This window comes from Rhododendron vialii, chromosome 1a (assembly GCF_030253575.1).
Source record: "Rhododendron vialii isolate Sample 1 chromosome 1a, ASM3025357v1".
In the NCBI taxonomy this organism is placed as follows: Eukaryota; Viridiplantae; Streptophyta; class Magnoliopsida; order Ericales; family Ericaceae; genus Rhododendron; species Rhododendron vialii.
This window is the reverse complement of record NC_080557.1, coordinates 47,281,341-47,298,423: the sequence shown is the minus strand read 5'-3', so window position 1 is coordinate 47,298,423 and position 17,083 is coordinate 47,281,341. Positions and strand designations below refer to the sequence as shown.

General features: G+C 38.2%; 2 protein-coding genes and 1 pseudogene across 2 annotated transcripts; 2 read left to right on the top strand and 1 right to left on the bottom strand.

Annotated features, from left to right (window-relative positions):
• The first annotated feature begins 2,342 nt into the window (after positions 1–2,342).
• LOC131332558 (probable glutathione peroxidase 4) lies at positions 2,343–6,124 on the top strand. Its single transcript, XM_058366869.1, has 6 exons — positions 2,343–2,567; positions 3,129–3,205; positions 3,340–3,401; positions 3,868–3,986; positions 5,562–5,729; positions 5,852–6,124. The coding sequence occupies exons 1-6, from the start codon at positions 2,514–2,516 to the stop codon at positions 5,882–5,884; spliced, it is 513 nt and encodes a 170-aa protein (XP_058222852.1). The 5' UTR covers positions 2,343–2,513; the 3' UTR covers positions 5,885–6,124.
• Positions 6,125–10,152: 4,028 nt separating this feature from the next.
• Positions 10,153–16,908, top strand: LOC131322374 (uncharacterized). The gene is made up of 9 exons (XM_058353685.1): positions 10,153–10,695; positions 11,816–11,877; positions 12,606–12,660; positions 12,809–12,907; positions 13,160–13,246; positions 13,730–13,846; positions 14,838–14,930; positions 15,140–15,170; positions 16,518–16,908. Exons 1-9 carry the CDS (start codon positions 10,594–10,596, stop codon positions 16,703–16,705), a joined length of 834 nt encoding a protein of 277 aa, XP_058209668.1. The 5' UTR covers positions 10,153–10,593; the 3' UTR covers positions 16,706–16,908.
• On the bottom strand, positions 15,237–16,208 carry LOC131322382 (large ribosomal subunit protein eL21z/eL21y-like; annotated as a pseudogene).
• Positions 16,909–17,083: the final 175 nt, after the last annotated feature.

Genomic DNA, 17,083 nt, shown 5'->3' with positions numbered 1-17,083 from the left:
GTCTGATTGACAGCGGTTGCGCCGTGTTTGGTTTGGGTTTGGTTGCAATGGTTGCTGCCGATACAACAGGGGTTAGTCTTCTCGTTCTGGTGTTGGCGACTTCACTCTGCCAAACGGGGACACAATACGGTGAAGTTAAAACAGCCATTCTGATTCTCCTTTCTTTGTAATTCAAAGTGTCCGGATGAGTTTACGTATTTGTTGATCAACGCGCGGATTCTCCTTCTTCTTGAAATTCTTCTTTTTGAAGGGGAGAGAGAGAGAGAGAGAGAGAGAGAGAGAGAGAGAGAGAGAGATGCTATTGTGTTGATTCAGATATAAAGGGTGAGTATTATGCTTGTATATATAGCTTTGTGGACTGCGTAAGTTGACCAGTCGAGACGCGGATTCCAGTTTTGACTAGGTTTTGGTCCGCGCATGTGCATTTGGAAAAGTCTTGCACCATTTGGACAAAACTCTGAACGCAATTGTGTTAGTAACAGAACAGGAGATACAGCCAAGCGCGAGTGCTAGACAGCGGTACTAAGCACAGCATTCGGCCTTTTATCTCGACAATCGATGACTCAAATTTGTATGTGCTCAAATTCAATCAAAGTCGTTTATGCCGAAATGAACGACTGGATCGGTGCATGGCACGACAGGTTCTTGGGTCCGTCCGGAACCATTCGATATACATATATTCACATGCATATTGAACGACTCTGAGCTTAATAGTTTTTGATGTTTTCTTTAAAGTTGTATTTCTTAGCATCGCTTTATTGCTTTATGCATTTCACGTGCGCAATGAGAATGTATTTCTTAGCATCGCTTTATTGCTTTATGCATTTCACGTGCGTAATGACTAATGAGAATGTTATAAGAAACATATACCCATCTAAATTGGGATTTCCAGATGGGAAAATCTGAAAATTCAAAAAGGGATTTTGTCTGCAAACTCATTTCTGGTGAAAAGGTTTTGCTAATGACCGGACTCGGGAGGTCAGAGACAGAAATGGGTCGGAGTTAATTGTCATTCCTATCTAAAAGGAGAGAAGTTTGCATCCTAAGCTTTGACTCATTTGAATCTTATTACAGTTTCGAACTTATGAAAAGAAAGAGAAAAAACAATTGAGGAAGGAACATACAAGAAAAAATGAAGTTAACTTATTATACCAGGTCTACCTCCTACCTAATGATTTCTTTTAAGTATAGTAATGGAATTTAGAACCCCTTAAATGAAGTTAACTTATTTATTCCGAGTTCCCATATTACATTTTGTGTAATATTGCATTTTTTTATTATTATTGTGAGTCCCGGCTTCATTAATGAAGTATTAAACTTATTTCATGTTATTAGTATATATTTAACTGAAGTTAATCAAACTTAACTTTTTTTTAGAGTCCGCAGCTAATCATGTATAAATTATTTTATTATTACGGATGATTCACTTTATTAATGTTATTAACCTATTTTTTACTATTTTAAAATTTACACAATAAGAAGTTAAATAATAGTAATTAATTAAATTTAACTTCTTCTTTTTTTTACTATGGAAACTAATTATTGCTTTGTTTATAAATTTATACGTACTCCGTATAAGATATTATTTTCCTTGTTTTTATTCTCAAATCAAACAAGGAAAAAAAAACTAATTTTCTCTTCTGTTTCCTTATGAGCAATGCCACTAACACACCTTTAAAAATACAATTCCAGACATAATTACATTTGGAGCAGTTCGTTGCACATAAATTTGCATGCATCGAACAAGTGCACATACATTTGTAACCGGAGTTGTGTTTTAAATAGGGAAACTTAGCCAAAAATTTGTCACATTTACTTTTTTTGAGCTCTAGGACAAACACCTTTTACAATCAAATATAAAGACAAATGTGCCTAAAACTTTAGAGTACCCCTATATAAGAAAGTGCCTAAAATCTTAGGATATCCTATGAAAGTGCCTAAACCACTAATAAGAAAGTACATTTTAAAATCCTATGAAAGTACCTAAACATATTTTGGCCTAATGACTAAAAAAACTCAAGTAAAAAACTCAAAAAATTAAAGTACATCTACTGAAAACTATTTTATTGGCGTCCTTCTCATAAATAAAAACTATTTTACCGTCCTTATAACTAATTTTCCGTTTTAGATATGTAGTAAGTAGTATTTATTTCGTTCTCAATTTACCAACAAATTGTGGCCACCTGAAATCCATACAAAGTAGAAAGTCAAAGTGTCAAACGACGGTGGTCAAATTAATTTGTGGTTGAAAGCTTAAAACGGGATTAAGCACAAATCCTTTCGCGGGAATAGCGTCACCCGTGAAAGCCAACCGGCCCAACCCTAATAAAAGTACTCCACAATTTACTGATGACCTGTGAGAAGGAAAGAATCTCAATTAATGAAACCCAACAACTATTCATTCTCTCTCTAGAAAAAACATCCCAATCATCTCTCTCAACTGCACCTCTGTTTCTTTCATAATAATTTCAATCCTTTTCCATTCACAAGATTCAGTTGTTGCCGGCGTTGAGATGGGTGCTTCTGAATCCGTCCCACAAAACTCCATCCACGAATTCACAGTCAAGGTTATTTCAAAAACCCTCTTTTCATCTTTCTTGCTCCTTTTGTATGTGTTTCTGCATATGGGTATGGATAGAGATTTACAGAAGCCCCAAAAATTAGTGCGGTTGGTTGATGGGTTCGCTTCCTACACAATTGATATGGGTGATTCATGGGGTCAAGCCGCAAGAGAAATTACTTTCTTGCAAATCCCCTACAGTCCCTTTGGATGGTGAGAATGAGTGAGATAAGAAAGGAGAGCCTTTCTCTCAAAATCTCACCATTTTTGTTGGGATTGGTTGAGAGAGTGGGAATCAACAGATTTTTATTTTTGTACTTTTCTCTTCATTTCTCGCCAAAACCCTCAATACTCAATCCAAATTAGTGATTTGGCTAAAAACCACCACTCTTTCTTTTCCTTTCTCGTGAAATCACTTCATCCAAAGGGGCTCTCCGGGTCGATTGCTGGCGTTTGACCGGACCAGAGAGGGATTAGTCAAGGTGTGCGGAAGCTGGTCCGACACCTAACTGTCAAAAAAGAAGAAGAAGAAGAAGAGATTTACAGATTATCGTTCGGAATTGTGCAGGATAGCAAAGGGAAAGACGTGGATCTAAGTATCTACAAAGGGAAGGTTCTTCTTGTTGTCAATGTTGCTTCCAAATGGTTTGGTCCCTCTTTCTCTTTTTTTCTCTTTGTTTCATTCTTGTAGTAATCTTGGATTATTTTGTAAAATTGATGTGGGTTTGTTCTCTAATTTTTGGTACCCATTTGATTTTTGCATGTTGGGGTTGAACCAGTGGGTTTACGGATACGAACTATACCCAGTTGACTGAACTTTACAATAGATACAAGGATAAAGGTAAGGGTTCTTTCGACCAGACGTGTTTAGGTTGGTTTGATTTTGCTTTCTCGTGAAAAATTAGATAATTACCTGGCTATTCTGTTATGATAACCCGATTAATTTATTTGTTTTGGTGTAACTTTTGGAGTAAACAATTAAATACCCTCAGAAAGTTATACTAACTTTTACTTTGCTCATGTACAATATGGAGTACCCACACGATTTCTGTTTTCACTTTGTTTTGAAATACCCACAGCTTTATTTTCGTAATTTTTCATTTCCTTATTTCAATAAATTCTTCTATTTACATCCATTTCCAATGTTTTTGTTGCTTCTAGTCGGTGTTGAATAAAACAAAGTATGTTTTCCATGTTCTATTTTGTTTCAATTGTACGACTCGAATTCGTGATTCTGAATATGCATAGACAGCACAGCATAGTTGCTTGCGTAGGCCAAAGGTAACAATATAATTTGTTGGTTTCAGGATTGGAGATCTTGGCTTTTCCATGTAATCAGTTCTTGCGTCAAGAGCCTGGTACAAGTGTAGAGGCACAAGAATTCGCATGTACAAGATACAAGGCTGAATATCCAATTTTCCAAAAGGTAAACCATATCATATTTTATTCAGAGACTCTAGTTGATATAATAATTGGTGTCTGCCATAGTCCACCATAACCTCAATCCATCCTGTGCCCATAGGTTAAATTGTTGCTGGGACTGAACAAACTTGAGAATCTCTTGTGCATTTCTCAAGCATTAAGATTGACCCTCTATTTAGATTGGGATCTCCACTACCACTTGAGGTCAAGAAATAGTTAACCAAAAAAAAAAGTGGTTGAGTTTTGAACTCTTCTGTTGTACGGGTGGTTTGGAAATGAGTACATATTCTCTGTGTGTCAGTGTGTGGTTTATAGTTTCCCTCCCAGTTTCACTTAAGGGGTTGTTTTCCTCACTGTGCCACTTATCATCTATGCTTGGACATGGTATACTTGCATCAGTTTATAAAACAAAGAGATAACATACCATTTGATTTTGGAGGGTTAGCTGGCCTTGGGCTATGTTTTGAAGTACATTTGTATTCGATGATGCACTGCAGCAATATTGAATGGTGGTTAGTAAGTGCAGTGCTTGAGGAAAATTAACCTTTTGCTCAGTCAGTCTTGCATATCGTGCTGTGGTTACACTTAGGCGGTTAAGCAGGGGTGGCTCCACCTATAATGAGGGGGTTCAAGCAAACCTCCTGGGCTGGAAAAATGCTCTAATTTTTTTTTTAAACATGTAATTTGATCTTTCTCTCATATTGTCGGCACTGAATTGTTCATAAGTAGCCAAAGTAAAAGAAACTTCACTTAAATTTGTGAGTATGTAGATAATATAGCTCAACAAAACAAAATAAATTAGGTCCAATCATTTTCAATTGAAATAAAAATGTTTATTTTATGGAGAGATTTGTATTGAAAAAATTTCTGTGTTTTTTTGTCACCGTTGGACAAAAATCCTAGAGCCGGCCCTGTAGTGACACCTATATTTTGGGTGGACACTCTTCAATCTTGGTTTGCTGGTAGCATGTGGTGATTGCATCCCATCTTCCCGTCCCACTTTGATGAACAAAATGTATGAAGAGGTAGTCTGGTAGATGGTCGGTTTGACTTGACTCCCTATACCTCCAGCAGTGGAAGCTTTAACGGACACTCCAAAGCTCAAAGGGGCACCATGCACTGGGGTATTTTAATTGCTAGACACTGAGGTAGCTTTGGAAGAAGGTCGGAGTGACACCATGCACGGGGGTTTGCTTGGATGTCTAGGACTGCAATATAAACTTCACCAACTTATGCTTACCATATATTTCTCTCAAATGTTAAGTGGAATGTCTTAGTACTTTGCTAGTTTCCCCTCTTCGTTCAAGCAGATGAAATCATATTGATTGCTTTACAATGCAGAAACATCTATTTGCATTCTTAATACTCCGATAGTTGATATCGAACTACTCTGCCAAGCTGTCTGTAGATATTGTTCCAGATGATCACCCATTCCTATTGTGCTTTGAGTTTGTAGATACGAGCTTAAATCTACACCAATAGTGCTTAGAAATATTTGTACTAGTGTCCTGTTGTGCAACTTGATATTGTCCCATATCCACTTGAATGAATAAGATGGTTGATCATCTTTGTTGTACAGATACGTTGTAATGGGCCAGATACAGCCCCCGTGTACAAGTTCCTCAAAGCAAGTAAATGTGGATTTCTTGGGTCTAGGATCAAATGGAACTTCACCAAGTTTTTAGTCGATAAGGAAGGCAAAGTCATTGCCCGTTACGGCACTGCAACAGCTCCGTTTTCAATTGAGGTCTCTCTCTCTCTCTCTCTCTCTCTCTCTCTCTCTCTCTCTCTCTCTCTCTCTCTCTCTCTGTGTATTTTTCATTCTGATTATGAGGTTCTTGTCCTGCTTCCCTGGTTTTTCGATTGCAGGGAGACATTAAGAAAGCATTGGGAGAAGTCTGATGGATGTATATCTGGTTTGATGTAAGATAAATCGATAAGTGGAGAACATATGTACTTACGTACAAAGTAAGAGAGCCGCCCTGTATTTGGTTGATTATCTGAAGTTTGCCCTTTTGTGATTTAGTTTTCAGTTTATCTGCACTATTGATTCATTTTGGAAAGACTACTTTTGGTTGTTCTACTTGTTCCTACGAAGTTATTTATTGAAATTATGTCATTTTTTTCTTGTTGCATTGAAAATTCCGGTGGTCGTTGTTCTTGTGTCACTGAAAATCTGTTGAACATTTTATTCAACTTATGTCATTTTGAAGAAGTGAGGTATGCTTCAAAATGCTTTACATTGTATTTCTTGTGTGACCAAAAGATAAGTACAACCATACCTTCTCTGCTCATCTAAAATTTGAAATTCTTTGTACTTAATTCTTTCAGTAATACTTCATGCCAAACAAGCCCTTGTCACAGAAAGGATGAATCTCAACCATTCAGAACCCAAACTACAACTTCACTTTAACTACCACACTTGACTCCTCCCTTTCATGGTCTCTTTTCCCCCCTTGTACTTAACTCACAGCTAAACCTACCATTAGCAAATGAGAAGATTATGAATCACTTAGTATATAAGCAGAAGCCAAGGACTCCTCTCAAATCACCTCCACAACCCTAATTTTGCTGCAGGCTACAGCGACAGGGTCATGGATAGAGTCAAGTTTCTAAAATCGGCATTCTTCATTGTGTTTCTGGCACTTGCTTCCACGAACTGCTATTCGTATTTTGTTCCAGTTCCAGTAAAACTGCGCCCTCCTCCTCCTTCTGTCCCCCATTCGTATTTTGTTCCAGTTCCACTAAAACTGCGCCCTCCTCCTCCTTCTGTCCCCCATTCGTATTTTGTTCCGGTTCCAGTAAAACCGCGTCCTCCTCCTCTTTCTGGCCCCCTCTGCCTCTCGCAATTTGCACTAGTGAATCATGCTTGCGCCCGTGTTCTGTTGGAACCATTAAACCCTCCCTCTCCTCAGGAATCTCTTGCAACAACGTCCTCTGCTCCACCGCCACTGTCTCCGCCTTCCTCACCACTGCCAACGTCCTCTGCTCCACCGCCATTGTCTCCGCCTTCCTCACCACTGCCTTCATCTCCCTCACCGCCCAGCCCACATAATGGAACTAGACACGGACATTCCTCACCACTGCCTTCATCTCCCTCGCCACCCAGCCCACATAATGGAACTAGACACGGACATAGACACAGGCATGAGCGGGCCGAGCGGCAAGGACACCCTGAATCGCTGGATGAAGAGCAATGTTGCCGATGGATGCAGGTGGTGGACGCGGAGTGTGTCTGCAGCTTGTTGGTTCACTTGCCCAATATCCTTCTAAGGCTGACGCACAACTACACGGTTGTGCTTAGCGAGTCGTGCCACATCACTTACCAGTGCGAAGGAGGATGGAAAGTTTAAAATCACTTACCAGTGCGAAGGAGGATGGAAAGTTTAAAAGTCGTTACGTTTTTTCCCTCTCTTTTGCATCTAAAAATATCGCGTACGACTCGAGTCTGCATGGTCTGAATTAGTTATCTTTTTATAAGGTTTAGAACAACACCGGTGATGATCGATAGGAAAATTAATTTGTTTGGCTGATTCAAAGATTGGAAAGACTGAATTGTGGTTATCTAGTTTATGCCCTGAGCATTGGGTGAAACATGTAAACCTGAGACTTATATTCAGAGTTTGACTTGAATAAAAGATATCTAAATTATGCTAAATGTAGTTTATGTTTTGGTGGTACCAACAAAAACGAAAATTAACTGAATAAAATCCTTGAAGAAACCATGGATTTTTTTTCGGAAAAAATGTCCAGGATTCTTTAACAGACATCTGGCATTGTTCCTCTAGGGGACTCAAAACACTTGGGCACGGTCTTCAATAAATCTTCTCTATTTATCTATCTCTATTCATTATTCTTAAAACTTCTCTCAAAATCCAAACCGAACAAGGGCATTTGAGAAGTGATTGTACAAGCAGGGAAATTGGTTTGTCAGGAGCCCAACAGCCTAGGTAGCACAAAATTAAACAGCCCAAACAATTTTTAAAAAAAAAATAGGTGAGAAGGAGAATGATCTACTTCACCGTTATTGATATTAGTATCGTGCTTTGCCTTTCCCTCAACGCTGCTCGATTGCAATTGTAAAAATGTGCATGTGTTTTACCATTGTTCAGCTTCACAAATAAAAATAACGAAAAAAGAAGAAATGAAAGATTAAATCGACAAAAAAATGTCGAAAATGCCGCACATATGTAAAAATAAATTAAAAAAATTCCCGTATTTCTTTTTTCCAGTGCCAAACACAGCCTAATCTATCCAAATTGTACGATATCCAAGTGGGACCGCGGGATTAATGTCCTCTCCAGTATGGCTATTGTCCAGCCCCGTCCAATTTGAATTTTGTTGGCTCATCCTAAATCTACAATAATAATCAGAATCGTTTATCTTGTAAAGCTAACTAAGTAATTCATCCACTACAAAAATCATGTTCGTATTATACCAATCCAACCATGTCAAAACAATTTCGAGAGAAAAAAAAAGATTTAGTGATAGGTCAATTATAGATATTTTAGAAGCCCACAAATCTACCTAATAGTTTCGTAAACTCACAAGTCCACACAACCTAAACACTAAAGGCACCCTATGAAAAGTTCCTAAGAGCATCCATAATGTAATAATCAAAATTAAAAGGTTGCTAAAGTTAGCAATGTTTGCTCAAAGAAGTGCTCACATTGTAATAACCAAACTTAACAACCTTTTAGCAACTCATCAAATTTTGACCTTTGAATAACCAAACTTAACAACTTTTACCAATAACCAAAACTCAATAACCAAACCCAATAACCAAATTCAAAACTAAAAAATTAAAAAACACCTTACATTAGAATCGTCTCATCGAGACGAATAATTTGGTGTGGTCGGGTGAGCGATTGGAACTCGTTTGCAATTGGACATAGATGCATTGCGTATTGTGGGGGGTTTTTTTTATAGGGATACAAAAATAACCAATGTGGAGATCAAGTTTGTTAGGTTTAATTATGAACTAAATGGATAATCAAATGCTGGTGTGGCACATTTTGGTTATCGATTTTGATTATTCCTATTGCGGATGCTCTAAGACCTTAAATTCTATAAAAATGCCTAAACCACTAAAACCTTATAATAAAAAAGTGCACCCTAAAACTCTATGAAAGTGCCTAAACCCTAAGGTACCCCTATACTAAGGTAATTTACCATACCCTATAATAGGAAAGTACACTCTAAACCCTATGATACCCTACCCTACTTTAGAATACCCTAAAATGGACTTGAGACCTCACAAAATTACAAAAATACTATTTACATAACAATCCAAACACAACCTCTCACATACATTACATTTGAGCCTCCCACACTACTACGTGTAAGTTTCACATGTATGTGAGTGATTGTGTTTGGTGTAGTGTTTGGATTATTATGTGTGTAGCATCTTTCTCAAAATTAATAGATAGATTTGTGGGTTTATGAAATTCAAATAATGAATTTAAGACTAATTTTTTATATTTGAAATATTTTATTTGTTTTTATATACTGTAATAATGTGTTTAGACGTGGCATTCATCCGCACACAATGAACATGATTTGTTCACGCCTAAAGTAATCAACTCTTCTACAGCCACCGACCGGGCTTACCAATTCTACCTCCACGGTCACGCGGGACTCATTCTGGATCTTCTACGGAAAATTTGAGCCATTTAATAATTTTTTAAAAAAAATGAGTAAACATTATAAAAAATCAGCTTAATTCGATATGGGTAAGTGCTTGACCAAACTTTTTATTTTTCATTTAGATTTCATGATCAATGGGTCGGATTTTCAGTGCAGGACATACTTTGGGTCCCGCGTGGCCATCGGATTAAAATTGGTAGGGAAAATGACGGCCAAGGACGTGTTTGATAATTAATACCTTCCAAGGACATTTTCAGTATTAACAAATGTTCTCAAATGTTCTCAGCATGTCCTTGACGGGTATTAATTATCAAAACACGTCCTGGGCCGTCATTTTCCCAAATTGTGGTAAGCTCCCGGTCAGTGACCATAGAATTTTCGTAAAGTAATTAACGAACTATACAAAATGAGCGATTGCAATCATAGTTATGGATCCGAGACGAGCCCAAAAGATTCAAACTGGACGGGACTGACACCGGACAGGATCTTAATTCCGGGAGCGTGGGCGGTGGAGGGAAGAAAGAGAAAAAGGAAGACTATATATAAACGAACTAATACGTAGAGAGAGAAACCGAGAGAAAAGTGAATCGATCGACAATGGAGTTGAATCGATGTATCTACGAAACCTTTTCTGAAATGACGCGTTGAATTATACTTACACTTCCACATCATAAGTAATTGATACTACATAGTTGGAGTAGCAATTGGAGTTCAATTTGTTGGGAGGAAAGCTAAATCTGGATTTGCTTAAATTAGAGAGAGAGAGAGAGAGAGAGAGAGAGAGAGAGAGAGAGAGAGAGAGAGAGGCCTTGTATTGTGTATATATAGATTGGGCTGGAAATCTGGGGACCCTAAATCTGGCAAACGCGAGCGGGGGGTTGAGGGCAAGATCGTCGTTGAGGCAAGAGATCTCCAAGAACGACGACGAAGATTCCCGCCCCTGGCGCCGCCGGATTTTGTCCTCCATGGCGGTGCGGCTCACCTGGTCCTCCGCCTTCCGCGCCGGGCTATTCCTCATCCTCCTCGCCGCCATTGCCTCCGCCTTCATCACTCTTCCCGTCGAAAAGGTCATCTCTCTCTCGCTCTATAGATACAAAATTATTTATGTATAGACAATTGCATAAGTATTGAAATATGTTACCAATCGAAATATAGGTATGATCTTTGACGAATGAGTTTCTTCGTTTTCTTGAGATCACTTTCTGAATGATTCTTGATCTGAATTACTAGACTCACGGCACACGCAATGCATGTTCAAATTGTGTTATGTACAAGATGGAAAGAGGAAGGTCTCGAATTGAGATTAAGCTGTAATGAAATCTGGGAGAAAAGAGGGGGAGAAGAAATTTGGGATGACAGTTTTCTTCTTTCTTGGAAGTTTCTTAGGTTGTTAAAGAGGTAGTATGGGAAAGAAAAAGTGTGAGCCAGCCTCAAAACCGCCGTTCACACCATAAAGCAGTGTTCCCTTTTATAGTAGTAATAATAGATAGACAGATAGTATAGTATTTATTATAGTAAGATGGGGTGGGAAAGTTATCAATCATTTCTCAAATTGTTAATAGTAGGGTTGAATTGTTGTTGTTCTGGTCATTAAGGTATTGGAACTTTGTTGTTTAGGTAGGGAAATAGGGCTTGCTCTTGTTGCAAACAACCTTGGAAATGCGGAAGAGTTAGAAAAGTGGTAATTAGGAATATGCTTTTGCAACGAAGATGGAAGTAAATTATTAATGCAGGGCATGGAAAAAGGTAGATGAATGCGTGAAGAAAGATGAGAAAATTTAGGTAAGCCCCTCTCTTTGGCTTTCTAGCCTCTCTGGTCGGCCATTGGCTCGGCCTAAGATAACTGGTGAAATGCCATGATCCCATGATCCAATGACGTCTAGGAGAGGTTTCATTGAGTTTTTATTGCACTACCAGTGAAGCTGATCAAAAGCTAGAACTACCGGCGAGCCTTTGATACAATTCTGTCAGTGGAAGACACTAGTTGTAAAGTAGTCTGTTGAAGTTTGTGAGGGTAGGAGAGGAATGCACGAAGAGCATGAGCTTCATGGAGCAATCTCTGATGGTTTCATGCTCCTTCATGTTTTACGATGCAATATTTTTAGTATGTATCATTTAGTTTCTGTTGTTCCGGTACCATATAATTCACAACATATCCTTGCATGTTGTTTGCTTTTTCCCCTGCAGATTTTGAAAGATTTTTTGCTATGGGTTAAGCATGATCTTGGGCCATGGGGTCCACTTGCGCTGTAAGATCCTAGACTCCCACTGACTACTTTTGTTTCTCTTCTCTGTGATTTTACATCCTCTTACTGTTATACAAAATTGGAAAATAATAGACACCCAAAAAAAAAAAAAAAAAAGACATCCACCCTATTAACTTTATCTTATACTCCTATAATGGTATGGATTGATTAAGTTGTGACTAGTAAAATGGTGATGCTCTTTATAAGTGTACCTGAGGACTAACCAATGAGAATAAGGCATGCCAAGATTAGTCTTTAACAGCAGTATTGGTTCTCTATTGTAGTCCCAAACTTCTTGAAACTTTAGAATTGGCATGATAAAATTGCTGAAGCTGAACAAAAATGAGGATGCTCCAGTGATGATGCAATTCTGAGTCTCTGACACAATGCGACCCCAGATGAGTGCTGAGCACAAATATTCCTTTTCTGCTTGCCCTGAGTACAAACATTATTTAATGCTTCCCCTTCCTTTTCAGGGGACGTAGAGATTCGATAATAAAATCCACAAAATTCCTTAAGTCAAGTGACTATACAGAAGTGTTCACAACACTATAACATTGTCTCGGACCTGAGACAAAATATGAGCCATGCCAACTGAACACAAGTTTTGACCTTCTATGATAGTAATGTTTCACCGACCTGTCTTTCCGAAGGTTTTGAAGTTCCAAGCATTAACCTGTTTTTACTGTCTTTCAACTTTACCTTTTATCGTCAGTTTTGGGATTTTACAGGGCTGTTGCATATATTCCTCTTACTGTTCTCGCAGTTCCAGCCTCAGTACTTACGGTAGGTAACGAGTTTGCAATTGTTGATTCTCTTAAAGCAAGCTTAACTTCTTCAAGTTGATTGTGAAAGTTCAAAGTTTACTCTCTTTTTTTTTGGGTATTCCATTTGGGATTTCCTAACTCAAGGTTCGTGTACTTTTTAATTGCAGCTTGGAGGTGGTTATCTCTTTGGATTACCAGTAGGATTTGTTGCTGATTCTATTGGTGCCACCCTAGGTGCAACAGCTGCCTTTCTTCTGGGCAGGACGGTAAGTCTCTTGAGTGGTAAACCTCTCCTTGGGTGAATAATCACACGTACGTCCAGGCATGCTGTTATGGAGGATACCTTGTTGCTGAAGAATATGTTTGGGTGTTCACCAATATAATTTACCCTATGTGTATGGGAATATTCAACAAATAATCATTTGTTTATCCAAAAAAAAAAACAAATAATCATTTTGCTTCTGGATGGAAAAATTTGTACTGTCCTTCACCTCGATTGTTTTATTACTTCATTGCAGATTGGAAGATCTTATGTTATTTCCAAATTAAAGAAGTATCCAAAGTTTCAGGCTGTTGCTATCGCAACTCAGAGATCTGGCTTCAAGGTTGATTCCATGTGAACTTGCAAGTATCTGTAAACATGGATTTTTAATCCTAACTGATCAAAAACCTTATTTGTTTTAATTGGATATTCTTGCGTAGTACTTTCAGGGTATGATAAGTTACATTTCTAGATAATCATTTGGTTTATTAAAAGTTGAATTCGTCTAGATTTGTGCCTACTGCCCCAGGTTCAATTATGAAAATCTTCATGACTTCCATACTAGACAACTGACCCAACAGAATAGGTTTGTCTTCCTAGAAAGGTTTTGCGTCAAGGTACAAGCACAACTTAGGGTAACTTAAGCTTCCGTAGCATAAGCCTAGCTGTATAATCTTCCTCTTATGTTTCCTGAATTTGGAACCCAGTGTTCGAATCCTCTGTTACTAACTGGATATTTGTTGGTATTTACTTCCCCTTTTGGTCTATGTTTTTAATTCGTTTTTGTGTTAAGATTTCTAATTTATTCTCTTCGCTTATACCGCAGATTGTTCTTCTGCTTCGGCTTGTTCCGTTACTTCCATTTAACATGTTGAATTATCTTCTGTCTGTGACTCCTGTTCCCCTAGGGGAGTACATGCTGGCTTCTTGGGTGGGGATGATGGTATGATTTCCTTTTCAGTACCCGTCATCTTTTATCTTGTTATTTGATATAGCTCACAATTGACTATTTGAATGTGTGAATGACCAATATGTGAAATGGAAGTTTGGAATTTCCACTGTGACCTTATTTGCTAATCTCATGACTCTTGTCCAATCTTCTATTTTAGAAACAGCAACTTGTTACATTTTCCTTCCTATGCTGACTCCTGAGTACGCGCGCGCTTCGATCATATAAACTAAGTCATCAGCTTGTCAGAATTATCTTACATCCACAAATGCTTAATAGTTGCGTCTATCTTTCATAGCAGTCCAAATGCTTAAGAATTCACTGCTATAATATGGGAACGGACCGGTTTAAGGAAAAACGAATTCAAAAGATCCTCAGGGGTATACTCACTTACGATCTCATGTTTTGACTGAAGAAGGTACACAGAAGGGAAACATTTGCAGCTATTGTTCATCTAATCATAGTTTATATGAGTCATGGATCTGTCGTGCCCTCTTTAAAGGATTGCAGAAAATAGAACTGTGCTCCTAAATGTGTAACTCTGGAGTTTCTTGTACACAGGAATCAAACTGGAGTACATTGACTCTTCATTTCTAAATCATTCAGTAACTTTTTCATTTAGTTCCCGGTTTGGAAAATGATATCTATTTAATGTAAACTTTAAAGCAATCAACAAGAGTAGAAACACTAGTATTTTTTCCCATCCACATTCTCGGTGCAGTAAAGTGATCTACTCATAGTAGTTTTCCCAAAATCATTTTCTCGTATTCTACTAATGGTAAGTCTGACATGTTTTTTTTTTTTGGATTGGCATAAGTCTGACATGTTGCTGTGGGTTCTAATAAACTATATTTTGTGTGCATTACTTGTTAAAACAGAGAAATGAAAAATGAGAAGAAAGATTTTCTTTGAGTGAGTTAATGAATACCACTTGCACTTTTTGATTGATTCAAATGATGAATACCTCTTCTGGTTCTTATTGCAGCCAATAACATTTACCTTCGTATATGTTGGAACGACTTTGAAGGATCTTTCTGATGTAACACATGGATGGGCTGAGGTTTCAAAAACTCGTTGGGTAAGTGCTATGCCGCCTATTGTTGTAGTTATTAGTGTAGTGGTAGTATGATTACAGAGTCGAAAAGCAAAACCGGGACCAAATGGCATTATACCAACATGTTAAATATAGTCTGTTATAAATTTGTAATGCACTTGGGTAATTCTTGAGCATGTAAATTTACCTGCACTGGTTTTCATCTTTTATTCTGGCTTTGCTTGTTATTGCAGGCACTTATGGCAGCAGGTTTTTTGATATCAGGTAAGCTACATTTACGTGGAGTCCCTTGACTTGCTTTTCATTGCATATATTAGTTTTGAATGGGCTGAAGATTATGATTGTCTTCTAGATGAAAATGACAAGTTAGTTTCTTCAGCTCAGGAAAAAGAATTCCTATCTGCTTAGTTTACTCAAGCCATCAATCATACAGAATTGCAGTTTGTCCGTTTCTTGATTGTCAAATAACATATAAACCTCATGGAATGTTGCCCCACTATGCTCGACCTTATTACAAGAATTTGACTGAATTTTGGATGGAGATTTCTGGTTTGAACCAAACTAATGCATGGCAGCTAGGGATAAAAGATTGTCCACATCAACTAACTTCATTGCTTTCAGCCAAAACCATCTCTTTAATTTGCAAAACTTGAATAGAACCAGTGTCTACGTTTAACCCATAATAACAAGTCCTCAAAACAAACATAAAAAAAGACTTCAAACAAGAACCAGTTTTCAGACATTCAGAGCACATAACCGAAACGAGAAATACATAAGTCAACCTAGTAGCCACCCTTAAGATCACTGACAACATCATACGAATAGGAGTAACAGTCTCCAGGGTTGCACCTTCCACCATAAAACCAGGTTTAGGGCCTTCTGGCTGCCTCTTTGTGCTAATGATCTCACCTCTTCCCTTGGCCTCTGGCTTGATTGAGTTCATCATTCTTCTTTTTCCTCAATTTAAAGTCCTCAGTGCACCTTGAAGGCTGAACATGCTCTACGCTCGCATGGATCCTCTTCTTAATTATTCTGTTCCCTTCCTGTTTGTTCATTTCGACACCGATGGAGCTCTTGGTGACGTTCCTGACCTGACTGGTGCGCCCTTGGTAGAACTTGTGGGGCATGCCCTCGCGAACGGCGCCATTTAACTTGATGTCAATGTAGTCTCCGATGTGGTAAGTCCTCAGGTACGTTGACAGGTGGATCATTCCCTTCTTCCTTCTTCCTGAACGGTGAGAGAACAGATCCCTCGTCCGAAGACCGAAGACCGTGTCCCGCTGGCATCTTCTCTCTCCTCTTTCTCTCTCACCCTCTAGACTCTCAGTATCGCTGAGAGATGTTGGACACTGAAATATGCATATATTTTATTATCACACTGAAGTGTAGCTAATACATGGAAACTATTGAAAAAACAATAGCAAGACCGCTAAATATGGTAAACTATCGTGTTAAAACCACATTGGGACCGCCTGGTAATGCAATTATTTGCCAGGGCCCAATAGTAAGAGGAGCATGCCCTGGATTCTCATTGTTCTATAATTTGAAGGGGTTTTCTTGCTTATTTATCGCGGAAATTTACTGATTGCTTCTTTGTTGCTCTGTACTTAGTGATTCTGATGGTAGTCACCACTAAAGTTGCAAAGGCTTCGTTGGACAAAGCACTTGCAGAAGATGGTGACATAGAGGGTATCTTAGGGTCACCACGGCTTCCAATCGTAGCAGAGCCACCCTTGGATCTTCACAAGCCTCTCATTATCAAGATAGACTCACCGGGAAACCATCATGAGAAACAATAATTCGTGTAAATTCTTTTGTCTTTAATTCCTCGATTCTTTTTTAGTAGTTGTTAGAATGGTAGACTGAAAAAAAAAAAAGAACTCTGAGCTTTATGTACAAAACAGAGCTTCTGTATTGTGATTGCAAGCTGTTTAGTTTACATGTAACTTAACAGCGAACTGGCCAAATTTTGAAGTGAATAATACGTTAGGATTTGTGCCCATCACTGAACAGTTCACATATATTTCCTAGATTTTTAGGTGGTTAAATTATTGTGAAATAATACCCATTTTTCTCCCTTTTCTTCTTTCTTCCCTTTTTACTTCAAAAATTGCAGGCATGTGACCATCTTTAAAGTGTTCGCCGACTTTAACATTTGAAGACTTGGACCATTTTTA